Raw genomic sequence first — 18,542 nt, forward strand, 5'->3', positions numbered from 1 at the left:
TGTGATGGCCGGACCACACTGAAATAGATGATATTAGTAAGAGAAATGTCACTGGAAATCAGCTGCTCTCTTCAGTCCATCAATGATGGCAAATGTGAAAAGAATACTGGATTGGAAGAGACACACCTGATGTGTGGTCTGAAAAAGTATAGATTGCGCGTATTCAATTACGCACGCTAGTTACATTAACATACCACTGGATATTCAATGTAGGTGATCCATTTCTCTGTAAACTTTAACAAAAGTGCTTAAAAAATATACATATAATAAGAAATGGGGAAATGTAACAATTATTAATATTTTAAAGGGAGCTTTCCAAGCAAAATGCCACAACACCCACTAAATCTGTAGATGGTACAGGAATTTAAATACAATTGGTTTATTTGGATGGAATGTTGAAGGGCTTAATGCAAGTGGTCTAGGACAGGAAAAGGTACCTATAATTTAATGTATAGATCGGGAGATATACCAATTATCACCTTAGTTTGTGGCCCCAGGCTTTTTCTAGTGTACGGCGCTTTGCGTGTCCTTCCAGTGATCCTTCCGCTGGTGGTCATACATGTGCAAATAGACTAACTATGAGGCTGAATCTACAGCGGGACATTGATCTACAAAGTGTTTTCTGCTTCTTAACCCATACTCCACTTTCTCCCTGCTTCTCAGCAAGAATGCCGAGCAGTAGGAGAGGCACACGCAAGGCATCATGGGGATTGCAGTAAACAGTCTCTCCAGTGCCATCACGTGCGCCTGCTCTTAATCCCTCCCACAATCTCTCCGATTCGGCGCGGCACGAAGGGGGAATGAAGATACATGAACGATACAAAAAAAGTATATATTATGAAAGTTATACATTTGACAGGTGTTATGACCATGTATACCACTTTAGGAGCTTTTAGGATAAAAGAGTGTAGTGAAAAAGACAGTATAAATTTTTTTATTTCACAGGGCGGATTTGCAAGGGAATCCGCGGCAGAAATCCGGGGCTGTGCCTCGGATTTCTGCCGCAGATTTGCAGTTTGATCTTCGTGGTTTCTGCATTAAGACGTGACATGTCACCTTTTTTTTCCGCAACTTGGATTCCCAATTGAATACAATAGGACAAGGATTTCACACAGATTTTGCCACGAAATCCGCGTAGTATTCCGCTGTGTGAACATGGCCTAATAAATAGCCCTCAGCTATTTAGAAGTAGAATCCACTAAACAAGTTATATAGAAAAATGATAATTTTGCAAAATCCTACACTTTAATAGTTGTTCTCTACAATTACAGGTACAATGTTCAGAAAATGAATATACACTGCTCCCCCGTACTTGGTACAGATATGCTCTCTTGCAACTAAATGTATGTATGTGTGCGCGCGCGTATGTGTATGTGTGTATATATACATATATTTCCAAAAAACAGGCAGCACTCAAAAAGTTGTAGCAAAATTAGAAAAGGTGCTTTATTGTATCAATCTAATACAGCAACGTTACAGCTCTTCAATAGAGCCTTTTTTAAGCTGAAAAAGGCTCTATTGAAGAGCTGTAACGTTGCTGTATTGGATTGATGGAATAAAGTACCTTTTCTAATTTTGCTACAACTTTTTGAGTGCTGCCTGTTTTTTGGAAAAATATATACCTTGGGAGACTGGCCGTATCCCTGGCGAGCTTGCACCCTCATTTTTATGAGACCTGGACTGTGCGGTTGACATTTTTTTTGTGTACCTATATATATATATATATATATATATATACACACACACACACTTACATATACAATGTATTACTACTGTATATTGCTAGAGCATACAAGTAACACTAGCATCGGACTGGGATTCTTTGGGCCCACCAGAGGAGATTATTCTGAGGGTTTACCCTTCATCTATGTAAAACATGTACATGTCTACTTTTTTATTTAATCTTAGTCCTTGTTGTTATCATTGTGCACACAGCACAAATCATCAATAAGGTCTAACGGTTAATTTGTCATTTCTCCCACAAGAAATAGACCCCAGTGGCAAGTTATTGCCTCCAAATAGGGTTGTCTTCTGCTGGACCATTAAGACCTATTATTGTGTTAGAGCCTTGGCCCACTGGAGGATCCCTGGTTCTCTGGTGGGTCGGTCCGACGCTGAGTAACACCATAACAACAAGATGACTAAAATGCAAAATTCTAGCTTCACACGTACATTTGAAGAATCTAAATTGATCAACCTTTATGTGGCTTACCGGAAATTGAGATCTCTCTTTCCCTTTTATTTTGCCTTTCCCCTTGGGGGTGTACGTCCACCATTGTCACACTACTGTCTGCAGGAGGGTCCATTCTCGTAGACAGATCGGAGCTGCTATTATCTTTATGCTCTGTTGTACCAGAATCTGTGATGTCACCTATATGTTCTGTTGTGGGTTCTTGTCTATGGAGCCCATTAGGACTTTTGACATTTTCTTCCAGTTTATCACATTTATCCTTAGAATTCACATTTAAATTAGGCATACTTGCAACTGGACCACAGCAGCTACTGTCAGGACTTGCACTTCCTTTAAGTGATGTGCAACTCATTTCTGTAGAGGAGCATTCACTCCTGGTTCTTTGACTGAGCCGACATTGTAAATTCACAGTGTTAATATCAAGTGCACACATCTGAATACAATTCTCTCTGTCCTTAGAGATTACTGGAATAATTTCTTCAAGCTCTGTAATGTCTGGTTCTACGATTAAATCTTCCTCTCCGACTTCATCTACCGTCACTAGTTCCTCCATGTTAGTTGGGTACCAGCTCTCGCCTTCCAGTTCACTTCCACTGTCCCATTCCTGCTCCTGTGATTGGGGTAGATGCATATAGAGTTATACAGTATTGCAAATCTGAAACCATGAAGAGTATAAATACAGAAAGACAATAGAAGATTTAGTTACTTAGTTTCTAGACCTAGTTTTATTTATATTTAAACTACACAACATATTTGGATATAGTTTTATAGCACCTTCCTAATTTATGTTCATTTGCAGGTATGTTCTGTTTAACAACATGATCTATAAACTGAGTAACTGCAGGATTTCAAAATTCATTCACCGAATAGGGATGCAATACCAGACACATCCCTTGGACAAGAGCGGCGCTAAAAACTGCACCCTTTTTTTAATCCCAGACAACCACAGTAGAGCTAGGTGAATAGGTATGTGGATAAAAAGTTCCGCTTGTAAAACGGAATGAAATTCATGGCCTGTGGTTGTAACTACAACACAAAACAGTTATTCAGAAAAGAGGTCAATGTGCTATCAAATTTGGCATGTTTTCAAAACCACGTATACTATAAAACATGAGGTTACTGGTTGGGGATCACCAGATTAAAGTGAGTTTACTAGTCAATTAATATTAAACATTTGTATAGTGTAGCCTTGAAATGTAAGTATTCTTAACTGGTTTTTGCAGTATTATCAGATCTTACTGTCTAATAACAATTTTTCAGTGCCCTGAAGGACAGTTAGTGGTGCTATAATAGCTGCCGTCCGTGCTTACAGGACCTGTTTGTCTGCCCACACAGATATTGATAGCATTAGCTCATAATTAGAAAGGGATAGATCTGGAGGTATTCCCAGAACATTTTTTCCAACACAAATATCCATTAACCACAATGTATCGTGTATCATTTGCTACCTGAAGATATTGAAATAAGTGGCAAAGTCCCACTTCAATGTCCATGACAGAAAAAGGGCAGAAGAGGGACATATATAGTTATAATTAGCGTAGACCATGTTACGTCTGTGCACCATCTGATATATATCTGACACATGTGCCTTTGAGTTACTATTGCCAAGGAAAGTCATGCAAAGTAATTTATACATGGAGCAAACACGTAAAAAAAAAAACGTTGTAAAGCAAAGCTACAAGGCAAGGTCATTGCAGGGCAATTTCCTTACACAACAGCTATGCAAACCAGTGTCAGCTATATATCAAATTCGACTGCTACAGATGAAATAACATAGGCCAGGGACACAAGTCAACGGATCATTTTCATCAATGGGTACAGTTCTTTTTTAGGCTCTAAATGCTTAGGTTCATGCAATACCATCTCTTAATGACTGGTGGGTTAACACGGCAAATTGTTGATTTATTATTAGATTAAAGGGCACATTAGTAGCTCTGTTAAAGGATTGTGGGATTAAATTAAAGGATCACAGACGCACTGCTTTCATTTTTAACTCCTGTCTGTTGTTCTATCCATATTATACATAATCAAAAGAGCAGCCATTAAAAGGACACTCAATTAAAAAAAATATCGATTTTCCAACAATACTTGGCATGATATCCACAACTTCCTAGATTCTGCTCTGTTTGAGATCGCAATTCAAAGGCATTAACTAAAAAAAACAAAAAACAGAAATGTTGCTTGTGCTACTTTGCCAGTGGCAGCACCGCAGCTTGCTGCCACAGAAACCTCCCCACTCTCCCTTACAAAATGATATCTGAACATTTAGACTACCCGGAAATTAACAACCCTATTTTTTTTTCTACCAATGTTCTGAAAAACTGTTCCTGCAGCATACAGAAAGCTTTGATTTTAACCCCCCCCCCCCCCTCATTTTTAGTTTTAGTAGGTGTTTGAAAGAATGATATGTACCCAACTGAGATCTTAGCAGGGAAGTCTGCTCATGGTCAACACATTTTTTTTTAAATGTTTTCATTATAATTAAATTATACTTACTTTATTGTTAGTTTTTGGATTGATATCTGGTTCTTCCAACCCATTTCCAGCTTTGCCCGATGCATGATTATGGTTCATTCCCTTTTCTTTTATGTCAGTCTGATAAATTATACAAAGAATATTAGCTACAGTATAAATATATAGAAGTGGGATATTAGCTAAAATTCCAATAAGTTTTAGGAAGTTTTGGGAACGAAGCCTAAGACGTGGTTGGACAAAATGATATAGAACATTTAGACAGATCTGGGAGCATAGATAAAATTGATATGTGTCATAATTGCATTCTGAAAATTATGAAAATCAACATGACAAATATTTAAAATAAATTTTATAGTAAACCTGTAATGTGAAGGAGTTACAGTGATAGTCTTCATTTTATGACAAATTCATCCTAGATCTTAAATAGATAACGAACTCACCTGTTTATTATCTTTATTTTCTTTAACGTCCTCACTTGTTTCGTCCATTTTAATTTTTGGATCCATATTCTGCTCCGTGCTGCCTTCAGTCTCTGTATTCGGCTTAGACTCGGATGTGTCCTTTTTGCTTACATCTTCCTCTTGACTTTCTTTGTCGTCTCTTGATTTGCCTTCTTCTTTCCGTTTCACTTTTCCAGATGTTTCAGAGACCTTTGCCTCAGGTTTTAGCTTGGACTCCTTTCTATAGTGTTCCCCTTCTCTGCTCTTGTACCTGGATGACGAGTGAGAATTGCCATATTTGTCCCTGTGTCCTCTAGATGAATCTATCCGTTCATCAATCTCTTGCTTATCAGTCTGCCTCATGTAATGCCTTCGATCATGTACCCAGTGGTCTGTCCTGTCCCTTTTTTCTTCCCCACCTTCCCTCCATGTACCTTGTTCTCGGTCATGTTCCCACCTGCCATATCCTTGTTGATCCCAGGAATCCCTTCCGTTTCCCCACTCTGTTCTAGATGCTCCTAATGGACTATTGGTTGAACTACATGATGTAAAGCTTGGCGTGTGGGACGTTGGGGACAAGGAGCGGCTCACAGGACTGCGTGACCTAGGCCTTTCATTTCGATATCTGCACGTAAAAACAAATGTGTCACAACAAACACAGAAATCCAAACTACCCCAATTTTATTTTCCTGTATATAAAGTTTGAACTTACCTGTCTGTATCATGAAACAAGTCCCTATCCCTCTGCGAATGTAAATCATGGATAATGGCATCAACAGTCTTACCGGGCTTCTACAAAGTAAAAATAATATAATATAATTAATATTTGGAATAACCTGCAATAGTAGATTGATATCTACCAACAGACAGCCATGTAATCTTCCATCACGGACCCCACTTGAGAACTATTAGATATGTGATTGGTGACTGTGACTAGTATTATAGGCAACACTCCTCTGCATATGAAATATGATGAGCACACAATGTAAACTACTTATAGAAGTAATTTTTCTGTACTCACCCTGCTAAGCAGATCACACAGCATACTTCTTTCTATGTGATAATAGTATTTTGCCAAATATATGAAACTGTGCACATGTTGATGAGCTTAAAGGGGTTGTCTGGTCGGGACAGCCCCTGCCTATACCATATGCCCTATTAGGCAGAGAGCAGCTCAACTTTTGGATGACCCTGCTTATCTATGCATTACACGGACAGCTCCTCGATTTAAGTGGGGACCGTGTCCCGACAGGGGAACTCCAAGTTATCGGATGTTTTCTGCTGAGGTGTTGTCCGAATCAGACAACTCCTAATACAATTTTCAAACAAAAGTTATAACATATATTACCGTAATACATGAGGAGTTAGTACAATAAGAAAAGTTAATGTTTTTTACTTTTAGGTATTTTTCTATTCTGTTGTGGCTGCCATTTTTGCAAAAGTGACTTTTGAGTTAGCTGTCCAGCAACTGATGGCAAATGATCACTTTCTCAGCCTGTACTGTAATGACATGGGACTGCTGGTTGCTGAAAAGGTCACTCAAAGTGACTATCAATCTGGCTGTGTATAGACAGAATTGGCGCCATGGCCGCTGTTCTTAACCTCTTCCCATGCATTGCGTATACCTACGTCATAGTCGGGTAGGGGGAAGTATGGAGCATGCTCACGGGCTGAGCCCGCTCCGTACAATGTGGGTGTCAACTGTATGTGACGAGCGGGATCGCTCTCATTTAATCCCTTAGATGCCGCATTAAAAACGTTAAAAAGAGAGGGTGACCACCTCTAACAGCCCCTTGCTTCTCTGCAACGCGATCGCGGGGTGTCGATGGTTGGCATGGCAGCCTGGGGTCCTAATGAAGGCCACCAGGTCTGCCAACTTTGTACCCCTAAAAAGTAAACTGCCAGAATAGCTGTTTTTTGATCACCTTATCTCCCACAAAAAAATGAATAAAAAGTGATCAAAATCTTGCAAGTACCTCAAAATGGTACCATTAAAAACTATAGCTCGTTCCTCAAAAAATATGCCCTCATACCGTTCAATCGACGGAAAAATAAAAACATTATGGCTCTCAGAATTTGGCGACACAAAATAAATTCTATTTTTTACAGTTCGTTTTTTTCCTTGTAAAAGTAGTAAAATATAAAAAAATATATAAATTTGTTATCGGGTGAACGCTGTGAAAACTAATGGAGGATTCGCTATTTTTTTCATTTTCCACTCCTGAAAGAATATTTTGCTGTTTCCTAGTACATTACATGGTACAATAAATGGTGCCACGAAAAACAACAACTCATCCCGGAAAAATCAAGGGCTATATCGACATAAAAATATAAAAATTATGGCTTTTGGAATGTGGGGAGGAAAAAATGAAAATTAAAAATGTTTGTGGCAGGAATGGGTAAAGGAGTCATGGCAGTTTTGATCAATTCGCTCTCAAAAGGATTTTAATAAAAACCTGACGGATCCAAATTCCTTTTAACGGGGTCCGTCAGGGATTCATTTTTTTTTTTTTTTTACAGCAAGAATAGCGCTGCAGACATGGTTATTTTTGCAGACAAAAAGCAACAGAAACTAGATGGAACAGAATACAGCAGCAGTGTAAAAGTCATATATACAGTGAAGGAAATAAGTATTTGATCCCTTGCTGATTTTGTAAGTTTGCCCACTGTCAAAGACATGAACAGTCTAGAATTTTTAGGCTAGGTTAATTTTACCAGTGAGAGATAGATTATATATTAAAAAAAAACAGAAATTCACATAGTCAAAAATATATATATTTATTTGCATTGTGCACAGAGAAATAAGTATTTGATCCCTTTGGCAAACAAGACTTAATACTTGGTGGCAAAACTCTTGTTGGCAAGCACAGCAGTCAGACGTTTTTTGTAGTTGATGATGAGGTTTGCACACATGTTAGATGGAATTTTGGCCCACTCCTCTTTGCAGATCATCTGTAAATCATTAAGATTTCAAGGCTGTCGCTTGGCAACTCGGATCTTCAGCTCCCTCCATAAGTTTTCGATGGGATTAAGGTCTGGAGACTGGCTAGGCCACTCCATGACCTTAATGTGCTTCTTTTTGAGCCACTCCTTTGTTGCCTTGGCTGTATGTTTCGGGTCATTGTCGTGCTGGAAGAGCCAGCCATGAGCCATTTTTAATGTCCTGGTGGAGGGAAGGAGGTTGTCACTCAGGATATGACGGTACATGGCTCCATCCATTCTCCCATTGATGTGGTGAAGTAGTCCTGTGCCCTTAGCAGAGAAACATCCCCAAAACATAATGTTTCCACCTCCATGCTTGACAGTGGGGACGGTGTTCTTTGGGTTATAGGCAGCATTTCTCTTCCTCCAAACACGGCGAGTTGAGTTAATGCCAAAGAGCTCAATTTTAGTCTCATCTGACCACAGCACCCTCTCCCAATCACTCTCAGAATCATCCAGATGTTAATTTGCAAACTTCAGACGGGCCTGTACATGTGCCTTCTTGAGCAGGGGGACCTTGCGGGCACTGCAGGATTTTAATCCATTACGGCGTAATGTGTTACCAATGGTTTTCTTGGTGACTGTGGTCCCAGCTGCCTTGAGATCATTAACAAGTTCCCCCCGTGTAGTTTTCGGCTGAGCTCTCACCTTCCTCAGGATCAAGGATACCCCACGAGGTGAGATTTTGCATGGAGCCCCAGATCGATGTCGATTGACAGTCATTTTTATGTCTTCCATTTTCTTACTATTGCACCAACAGTTGTCTCCTTCTCACCCAGCGTCTTACTTATGGTTTTGTAGCACATTCCAGCCTTGTGCAGGTCTATGATCTTGTCCCTGACATCCTTAGAAAGCTCTTTGGTCTTGCCCATGTTGTAGAGGTTAGAGTCAGACTGATTAATTGAGTCTGTGGACAGGAGTCTTTTATACAGGTGACCATTGAAAACAGCTGTATTTAATGCAGGCACCAAGTTGATTTGGAGCGTGTAACTGGTCTGGAGGAGGCTGAACACTTTTTTTTTTTTTTTAAATATCCTTTTTATTGTCAGTTTTCACATTTTCTTACATACAGCACTCAACTGTCATGGAATTAACTTTGAATTAAATTCAACATAACATATAACACATAAACATAAAAATAAAAACATGGCATAATTGTCGATCTTCAGATGGACCGAGAACATGACTCCCCCAACCCCGGCACGACCTAGATCATCAATGAGTTTCTACTTATCCTTTCTCCCCCAGCCGGTTCAAAGTTGCAACCCCCCTAAAGTGCCTGCCAAGAGCTGTGTGCAGTACCACTTTGTGTACTGGAAAGGCCTAACAATTTCCGCTATTTCGGCTGCTGTACATTGCGATTCTATGAATGCTTGCCACTTATCAAATAGCTTCTTGGTTCCCGTTTCCTTCCGCCTTTCCACCTCCACCCTCTCAAGAACCAATAACTGTTTCAGCCGTGACACAATCAACTCTAACCCCGGCGTGTCTGCTTCCAACCATTTACTCAGGAGGCATCTCAAGGCTACCAGTAAAATCGTGTGCACCAGCACTGGAGGTGATCTCACTCCTCGAGCACCCTCTTCCTCCGGCGGCCGCGCCTGATGGAAAAGTAGCGCTTGAGGCGTCATTGGGAGATTCTGTAAAGGATCTGCCAGGCACTACGTCTGGGTATACTCCCAGGATTAATCAGTCGACACCTGAGGCCAGACCTCTGAGACTGACACCGGCTCCCACCAATCAGGGTGGCAGGCTCAGGAGTGGGAGAGCCTATCGCGGCCTGGTCAGTCGGAGTTAGCTCCGCCCCCTGTCCATTTATACCTGCCGTTTTCTCTTCCTCTTTGCTTGTTATTCTTCTTGGATTCCTGGCCCCACTGCTGCCTTGCTCCAGCCTGCTTCTGCCGTGCTTCTGCCTTGCTTCAGTTCCGTTTATCCTGCTTCGCTCTGCCCCTGGCTTGCTTCCTGCTCCGTGCTCCCGTTTGTATACTCCACTACATCCTGATCCTGACTGGCTCATTCACCGCTCCGTTTCCTCGCGGCGTTCCGTGGGCTACTGCCCCTTCCCTTACTTGTTCCCTGTTTGTATTCCCTTGCACTTAGACAGCGTAGGGACCGCCGCCAAGTTGTACCCCGTCGCCTAGGGCGGGTCGTTGCAAGTAGGCAGGGACAGGGCGGTGGGTAGATTAGGGCTCACTTGTTCCCTTCACCTCCTTCCTGCCATAACATAATAACAAGCCCATACCTAGTCTACCATTTCTTCTACGCTGACGCTATCATGGACCCCCTTGAGACCCTGACCCAGCAGATGCAGGGCCTCTCCCTACAGGTCCAGGCCCTGGCTCAGAGGGTCAACCAGTCTGACGCTGCCTTAGTAGTACCCCTCACCTCACCTCTAGAACCCGACCTCAAGTTACCTGACCGGTTCTCAGGGGACCGTAAGACGTTTCTCTCCTTCCGGGAGAGTTGCAGACTTTATTTCCGCCTAAGACCTCACTCCTCAGGTTCCGAGAACCAGCGGGTGGGTATCATTATATCCCGACTCCAGGAAGGGCCCCAAGAGTGGGCCTTCTCCTTGGCTCCTGACGCCCCTGAACTTTCCTCCGTTGATCGTTTTTTCTCTGCCCTCGGACTCATTTACGACGAGACTGACAGGACTGCCTTAGCCGAGAGTCAGCTGGTGACCTTACGTCAGGGTAGGAGACCTGTTGAGGAATACTGTTCTGATTTTAGAAAGTGGTGCGTAGCTTCTCGGTGGAACGACCCGGCCCTAAGGTGCCAGTTTAGGTTAGGATTATCTGACGCCCTGAAGGATCTGCTGGTTAGCTACCCCAATTCTGACTCCCTAGACCAGGTTATGGCCCTAGCAGTACGACTTGACCGACGTCTCAGGGAACGTCAGCTTGAACGTTTCAATGTTTTCCCCTCTGACTTCCCTGCGATTCCCCCCGAGGTCCCGTCTCTTCGCTCTTCCACGGAGGACTCGGAGGTACCTATGCAACTCGGGGCCTCCATGTCCCCTCGACACCGTAGAGAGTTTCGCAGGAAGAATGGTCTCTGCTTCTATTGTGGGGACGACAAGCATCTACTGAACACCTGTCCCAGGCGCAAGAATAAGCAGCCGGAAAACTTCCGCGCCTAAGTGATCATCGGGGAAGTCACTTGGGCGCACAGGTATTTCCCGTTAATACGAAACGCAATAAAATTTTGCTTCCCTTTCAGGTCTCGTTTGCTGGCCGGTCTGCCACTGGCAGTGCCTTCGTGGATTCTGGCTCATCTGCTAATATCATGTCTGTGGAATTTGCTATGTCTCTAAAAATGCCTTTTTTTGATTTACCTTATCCTATCCCGGTAGTGGGTATCGACTCCACTCCTCTTGCTAATGGTTATTTTACTCAGCATACTCCTGTTTTTGAACTCCTTGTTGGCTCCATGCATTTGGAGCAGTGCTCTGTACTGGTGATGCAGGGATTATCGTCCGATCTGGTATTAGGTCTTCCCTGGTTGCAGCTGCATAATCCCACGTTTGATTGGAATACTGGGGATCTCACCAAATGGGGTAGTGATTGCCTGATGTCATGTCTTTCGGTTAACTCTATTTCTCCCCGGGAGGAGGTAAACACGCTTCCTGAGTTTGTTCAGGACTTCGCTGATGTGTTTTCTAAGGAGGCCTCCGAGGTGTTGCCCCCTCATAGAGATTACGATTGCGCCATCGATTTGGTGCCTGGTGCCAAGCTTCCTAAGGGGAGGATATTTAATCTTTCATGTCCTGAACGTGAAGCTATGAGGGTGTATATCCAAGAATGCCTGGCCAAGGGTTTCATTCGCCCCTCGACTTCTCCTGTAGGTGCTGGCTTCTTCTTCGTGGGGAAGAAGGATGGTGGTCTTAGGCCGTGCATTGATTATCGGAACTTGAATAAGGTCACAGTAAGGAACCAGTATCCCCTTCCTTTGATTCCGGATCTTTTTAATCAGGTTCAGGGGGCCCAATGGTTCTCTAAGTTCGATCTACGGGGGGCATATAACCTTATCCGCATCAAAGAGGGGGATGAGTGGAAAACTGCGTTCAACACGCCCGAAGGTCATTTCGAATACCTAGTCATGCCCTTTGGGTTGTGTAATGCCCCTGCCGTCTTCCAGAATTTTATTAATGAAATTCTGAGAGATTACCTGGGTAATTTTCTTGTAGTGTACCTTGATGACATACTGGTGTTTTCCAAGGACTGGTCCTCCCACGTGGAGCATGTCAGGAAGGTCCTCCAGGTCCTCCGGGAAAATAATCTGTTTGCGAAGACCGAAAAATGTGTGTTTGGGGTACAGGAGATACCATTTTTAGGTCAAATCCTCACTCCTCATGAATTCCGCATGGACCCTGCCAAGGTTCAGGCTGTGGCGGAATGGGTCCAACCTGCCTGCCTGAAGGCTCTACAGTGTTTTTTGGGGTTCGCTAACTATTACAGGAGATTTATTGCCAACTTCTCGGTCGTCGCTAAGCCTCTTACGGACCTCACTCGCAAGGGTGCTGATGTCCTCCATTGGCCCCCTGAGGCCGTCCAGGCTTTTGAGACCCTCAAGAAGTGCTTTATCTCGGCCCCCGTGCTGGTTCAGCCCAACCAAAGGGAGCCATTTATTGTGGAGGTTGACGCGTCCGAGGTGGGCGTGGGGGCCGTCTTGTCCCAGGGTACCAGCTCCCTCACCCATCTCCGCCCCTGTGCTTACTTCTCTAGGAAGTTTTCGCCCACGGAGAGTAACTATGATATTGGCAACCGCAAACTTTTAGCCATTAAATGGGCTTTTGAAGAGTGGCGTCACTTCCTGGAGGGGGCCAGACACCAGGTAACGGTCCTTACTGACCACAAGAATCTGGTTTTCCTAGAATCTGCCCGGAGGCTTAATCCTAGACAAGCTCGTTGGGCACTATTCTTTACCAGATTTAATTTCTTGGTTACCTATAGGGCTGGGTCCAAAAATATTAAGGCTGATGCACTGTCACGTAGTTTCATGGCCAATCCTCCTTCTGAGAAGGATCCTGCTTGTATTTTACGCCCTGGTATAATTGTTTCTGCCACTGATTCTGATTTAGCCTCTGACATCGCGGCTGATCAAGGTTCAGCTCCCGGGAACCTCCCTGGGGACAAACTGTTTGTCCCCCTGCAATACCGGCTAAGGGTACTCAGGGAAAACCATGACTCCGCACTATCTGGTCATCCTGGCATCTTGGGTACCAAACTCCTCATTACCAGAAACTATTGGTGGCCTGGGTTGCCTAAAGACGTTAGGGCTTACGTCGCCGCTTGTGAGGTCTGTGCTAGGTCCAAGACCCCTAGGTCCCGACCTGCGGGCTTACTACGTTCCTTGCCCATTCCCCAGAGACCTTGGACCCATATCTCCATGGATTTTATCACCGATTTGCCTCCATCTCAGGGCAAGTCGGTGGTGTGGGTGGTAGTAGACCGCTTCAGCAAGATGTGCCACTTTGTGCCCCTTAAGAAACTACCTAACGCCAAGACGTTAGCTTCTTTGTTTGTTAAACACATTCTGCGTCTCCATGGGGCCCCAGTCAATATCGTTTCTGACAGAGGGGTACAATTTGTTTCCTTATTTTGGAGAGCTTTTTGTAAAAAGTTGGAGATTGATCTGTCCTTCTCCTCCGCCTTCCATCCCGAAACTAATGGCCAAACGGAAAGGACTAACCAATCCCTGGAACAATATTTAAGGTGCTTCATCTCTGACTGTCAATTTGATTGGGTCTCATTCCTTCCCCTCGCCGAATTTTCCCTGAATAACCGGGTCAGTAACTCGTCAGGGGTCTCCCCGTTTTTCTGTAATTTCGGGTTTAATCCAAGGTTCTCCTCCGTTTCCCCTGGTTGTTTCAATAATCCCGAGGTAGAGGACGTTCATCGGGAACTGTGCACAGTCTGGGCCCAGGTTCAGAAGAACCTAGAGGCGTCCCAGAGCGTACAAAAGATTCAGGCTGATTGTAGACGTTCTGCTAACCCCCGGTTTGTCGTCGGGGATCTGGTGTGGTTGTCGTCGAGGAACTTGCGCCTTAAGGTCCCGTCCAGGAAGTTTGCTCCCCGATTTATTGGACCTTATAAGGTCATTGAAGTCCTCAACCCTGTATCCTTCCGTCTGGAGCTGCCCCCATCCTTTCGCATACACGACGTCTTCCATGCCTCCCTCCTTAAACGCTGCTCCCCGTCCTGGTCCCCCTCGAGGAAACCTCCTGTTCCCATTCTCACCCCTGAGGGGGTGGAATTCGAGGTGGCCAAGATTGTGGACAGTAGGATGATCCAGGGCTCCCTCCAGTACCTGGTCCATTGGAGAGGATACGGGCCGGAGGAGAGGACTTGGGTACCTGCTCGAGATGTTCACGCTGGGGTATTGATCAGGAGGTTCCACCTTCTCTTCCCCACTAAACCGGGTCCTCTTAGTAAGGGTCCGGTGGCCCCTCATAAAAGGGGGAGTACTGTAAAGGATCTGCCAGGCACTACGTCTGGGTATACTCCCAGGATTAATAAGTCGACAACTGAGGCCAGACCTCTGAGACTGACACTGGCTCCCACCAATCAGGGTGGCAGGCTCAGGAGTGGGAGAGCCTATCGCGGCCTGGTCAGTCGGAGTTAGCTCCGCCCCCTGTCCATTTATACCTGCCGTTTTCTCTTCCTCTTTGCTTGTTATTCTTCTTGGATTCCTGGCCCCACTGCTGCCTTGCTCCAGCCTGCTTCTGCCGTGCTTCTGCCTTGCTTCAGTTCCGTTTATCCTGCTTCGCTCTGCCCCTGGCTTGCTTCCTGCTCCGTGCTCCCTTTTGTATACTCCACTACATCCTGATCCTGACTGGCTCATTCACCGCTCCGTTTCCTCGCGGCGTTCCGTGGGCTACTGCCCCTTCCCTTGCTTGTTCCCTGTTTGTATTCCCTTGCACTTAGACAGCGTAGGGACCGCCGCCAAGTTGTACCCCGTCGCCTAGGGCGGGTCGTTGCAAGTAGGCAGGGACAGGGCGGTGGGTAGATTAGGGCTCACTTGTTCCCTTCACCTCCTTCCTGCCATAACAGATTCGTTTTCCAATGATCCTTAATATATTTCTGTACCATTCCCCAAAATCGTTTCGTATGTACACACCCCCATACTCCATGCCACAAGCTCGTCAGTGGTGTTTTGCACTTAGGACAACTTGTAATGCGGTCAGGGAAAGATTGTGAGGGCAAGATATTAAAGCCATATATAGCCGCATGCATCAACTTAAAATAGGTTTCCCTCCAGCTCTCATTTATCACACTCTTCCGTACCGTCTCCCAACCCCCCAGTATGATCTCTCCTATACCTGGATCCTGAGTCCATCGTTCCCAGCTTTTAAAACTAGTCCTTAATTGCGGACGAACAAAGCCATCTCTCAATGCTCTATACATTCCTGAAATGGTCGCCCGCCCAGTTGTTGGACCTATGACCTCATCCAGAGTGTGCGAAGTAGCTTCCTTACTCAAATCCCTGAGCCTGGAGGTACAAAATGCTCGTACCTGAAGTACTTGCAAAAAATTGACCCTACCTGCTATGGGTCTAAGTTTAGTGTTGATTTCCTCCCCAGTTAACCACCTCTTTTCCTCTGTGTGCATAAGATCCCCTGCGTTACCAATGCCTACCCTCCCCCATGAGGCAATTCCGTCCCCCTTGTCCATTCCCGGTAAAAACTCCGGATGGCCGCTCAACGGCATATATTTCGATACTAGGTGAGGTAACCCAAACTGCTTACGTACCACTTTCCAAGCTAGAACTGTATCTCTCAATACAATGGAGGTTTTGAGACGGCACGGAAGAGAAGCAATTCTACAATGTAACAAAGCTTTCAGGTTCCAGGGTGAGGCATACTCCCTTTCCAAATCCAAGTTGGAATAATTGCTCGTTTCATGAAGCCAATCTACTACATGGCGCAGAAGACAGACCACGTTATAACCCCTGACATTCGGAAAGTTCACACCCCCTTCTTGTTTACCCATCATGAACTTGGTGAGCGCAATGCGCGATCTTTTTCCTGCCCATATAAATTTAGTGAATGAAGCCGTCAGTTTCGAGACATCCACATGCTTCAGTAAGAGAGTTAGTGTTTGAAAGGGGTATAGCAATCTAGGGAAACTAACCATCTTGATCAGATGGCATCTTCCCAGGAGGGACAACGGCAATTGGCCCCATCTAGTGAGTTCCGCTTGTATTTTTTTAATTAACGGGGTATAATTTAAGCCATACAGAGTGTCTGGTACCCTCCCTATTTTGATACCCAGATAAGTAATGCAATGCTCAACCGGTGATATCCCGCAACCCAAAGATTGCCAAAAGGTCTTAGGCAATGGCTTGCCCAACTCCAGCAGTTCGCTCTTAGCTATATTGACTTTATATCCCGTGCATTGCCCAAATTCCTGCAAAAATTGAAAAACCTTCCCTAAATGCTCCTGAGGATTTGACATGAAAAGTATGACATCATCAGCGAACAGGGCTAATTTCACTTCACCAGACCCCACTTGAATGCCTCTGAACATATCCGATTCCTCCAGGAATCTAGCCATAGGTTCCAATGCTAGATTGAATAACAGGGGCGACAGGGGACAACCCTGTCGTGTTCCTTTATGTAATTGGAAGGGATCTGATAGGAACCCTGAGGAGTGAACACGTGCTTGCGGGCTATTGTAGACTCCCTTCAGGAAGACCCGGAAGTCTCCCTGAATGTTCATTTTGTCTAGCACCATCCCCAGCCATTCCCATTGTATGTTATCAAAGGCTTTATCTGCGTCTAGCGCTAAAAGTGCCGGCCTGGTACCTGGCTGGGGATCGTGCCTGACTGTTTCTAGCACCGTCAATACCTTGCGTATATTTGTCACTGCAGCCCTGCCCTTTACAAATCCTACCTGGGATATTCCCACCAGTATGGGTAGATACATAGCCAGTCGATTGGCTAAAATTTTTGTGAGCAATTTCTGATCTTGGTCTATCAGCGAAATGGGACGGTATGACCCCGGGTCAAGAGGATTCTTCCCCTTCTTGGGTAACACCTTTATATGCGCGACCTTGGCCTCTGCTGGTAAAGCTCCCGTTCCTAGTAAAATATTATAATATGCCACCAAGGTAGGGCTGATTTCTTCTCTCAGGGATTTGAAAAACTCCCCTGTGAATCCATCCGGACCCGGAGCCTTTCCGTTAGATAAGGTCTTAATGGTGCTCCAAACTTCCTCTACTGTAATCTCTGCGCTCAAGTGACCATTCTGCTCCTGTGTGAGCCCTGGCAGCTTCACCTTCTCCAAAAATTCCCTCCCTTTTTGGAGATCTATGGGTGTTTCTGAGTAAAGGGCTTGGTAGTATTTACTTAATATGGTGTTGATTTTTTTTGGGTCTGAGGTAGGAGTTCCGTTTGATTCTTTAAGTGTTGAAATATGCGCCGGTGCATACCTCCCGCTTTATTGCCGAAACGCATTAAATCGGCATCAAATTGGGACCGGTAAATACTCTCTCTTTTGTCTAACCATTGATCAAACTGTCGCTTGGCTTCCTTCCATTCCTCCCCCAATGACAGTGATGGAGAGTGTAGGAATGCTGTGTACGCACACCGTAATCTGTCGCTCGCTGCCTTGTATCCTTCGGTCGTCTTACGCTTAAGGTTAGACATATACTGCATGATTTTCCCTCTTATTACCGCTTTGGCTGTACGCCAGTACAATGACGGTTCCGAGCGATGCGCTACATTATCCCCATCAAATTCCATCCACCACCCCTTTTGTGTAAAACCCTCATCCTTTGCCAGAAAGGCGGGAAACCTCCGATAAAATCCGTTCCTCTAGCTACTGTGTCGGCCAAGGTAATGGTAACCGGAGCATAGTCCGAAATAACTAGATCTTCAATTGCCGCTTCACGTAAACGCCGCGACAGTGCGTCACTAACTAACAAGTAATCAATACGCGACCATGACTGATGAACATGGGAGAAATGTGTATATTCCCGCGCATCTGGATGTAAACTCTTCCACGCATCTATTAGGGCCGTGTGTCTTAAAAAGTCGGGCAAGATCCTATCTCTGCTTCTCTGCGAACTGGTCCCTGCGCTCCTATCCTCCTTTGAAGACCTTACGGTGTTAAGGTCTCCCCCTAGAATCAAAAACCTAGTGCGATCCTGCTGGAGTTGGGTTTCCAAATGACCAAAAAAACCAGTATTAACCGTATTTGGGCCATACACATTATGAATACTGATGGTTTCCCCTGCATGCTCCATCACTAGATGGATCCAACGGCCCTCGTCATCCCGCTCTTGGGACACCAGTGTAAACGCAAAGTTTTTATGTACCAGAATTATAACTCCCGCCTTTCCCTCCCTTGCCGACGAGCCAAAAACCTGACCCACCCAGAACTTTTGCAAATACTTAAACTCCGGCTCGGTAAGGTGAGTTTCCTGTAATAGGGCCACATCAGGATGCAATC

General features: G+C 44.7%; 1 protein-coding gene and 1 long non-coding RNA gene across 3 annotated transcripts in view; one reads left to right on the forward strand and one right to left on the reverse strand.

The window, feature by feature from the left end:
- LOC142663956 (uncharacterized) overlaps positions 1-18,542 on the forward strand; it is a 197,147-nt gene that overhangs the window by 54,572 nt on the left and 124,033 nt on the right. The window lies entirely within an intron of this gene.
- RBM20 (RNA binding motif protein 20) overlaps positions 1-18,542 on the reverse strand; it is a 242,329-nt gene that overhangs the window by 27,604 nt on the left and 196,183 nt on the right. Inside the window, exons 8-11 of the mRNA XM_075842809.1 lie at positions 5,819-5,898; positions 5,107-5,731; positions 4,688-4,786; positions 2,213-2,801 (exon numbers count right to left, since the gene is read on the reverse strand). Coding sequence (XP_075698924.1) covers positions 2,213-2,801; positions 4,688-4,786; positions 5,107-5,731; positions 5,819-5,898 — 1,393 coding nt within the window. The remainder of the gene's footprint in view (positions 1-2,212; positions 2,802-4,687; positions 4,787-5,106; positions 5,732-5,818; positions 5,899-18,542) is intronic.

The sequence above is a fragment of the Rhinoderma darwinii genome, chromosome 11 (assembly GCF_050947455.1).
Source record: "Rhinoderma darwinii isolate aRhiDar2 chromosome 11, aRhiDar2.hap1, whole genome shotgun sequence".
Lineage (NCBI taxonomy): Eukaryota > Metazoa > Chordata > Amphibia > Anura > Rhinodermatidae > Rhinoderma > Rhinoderma darwinii.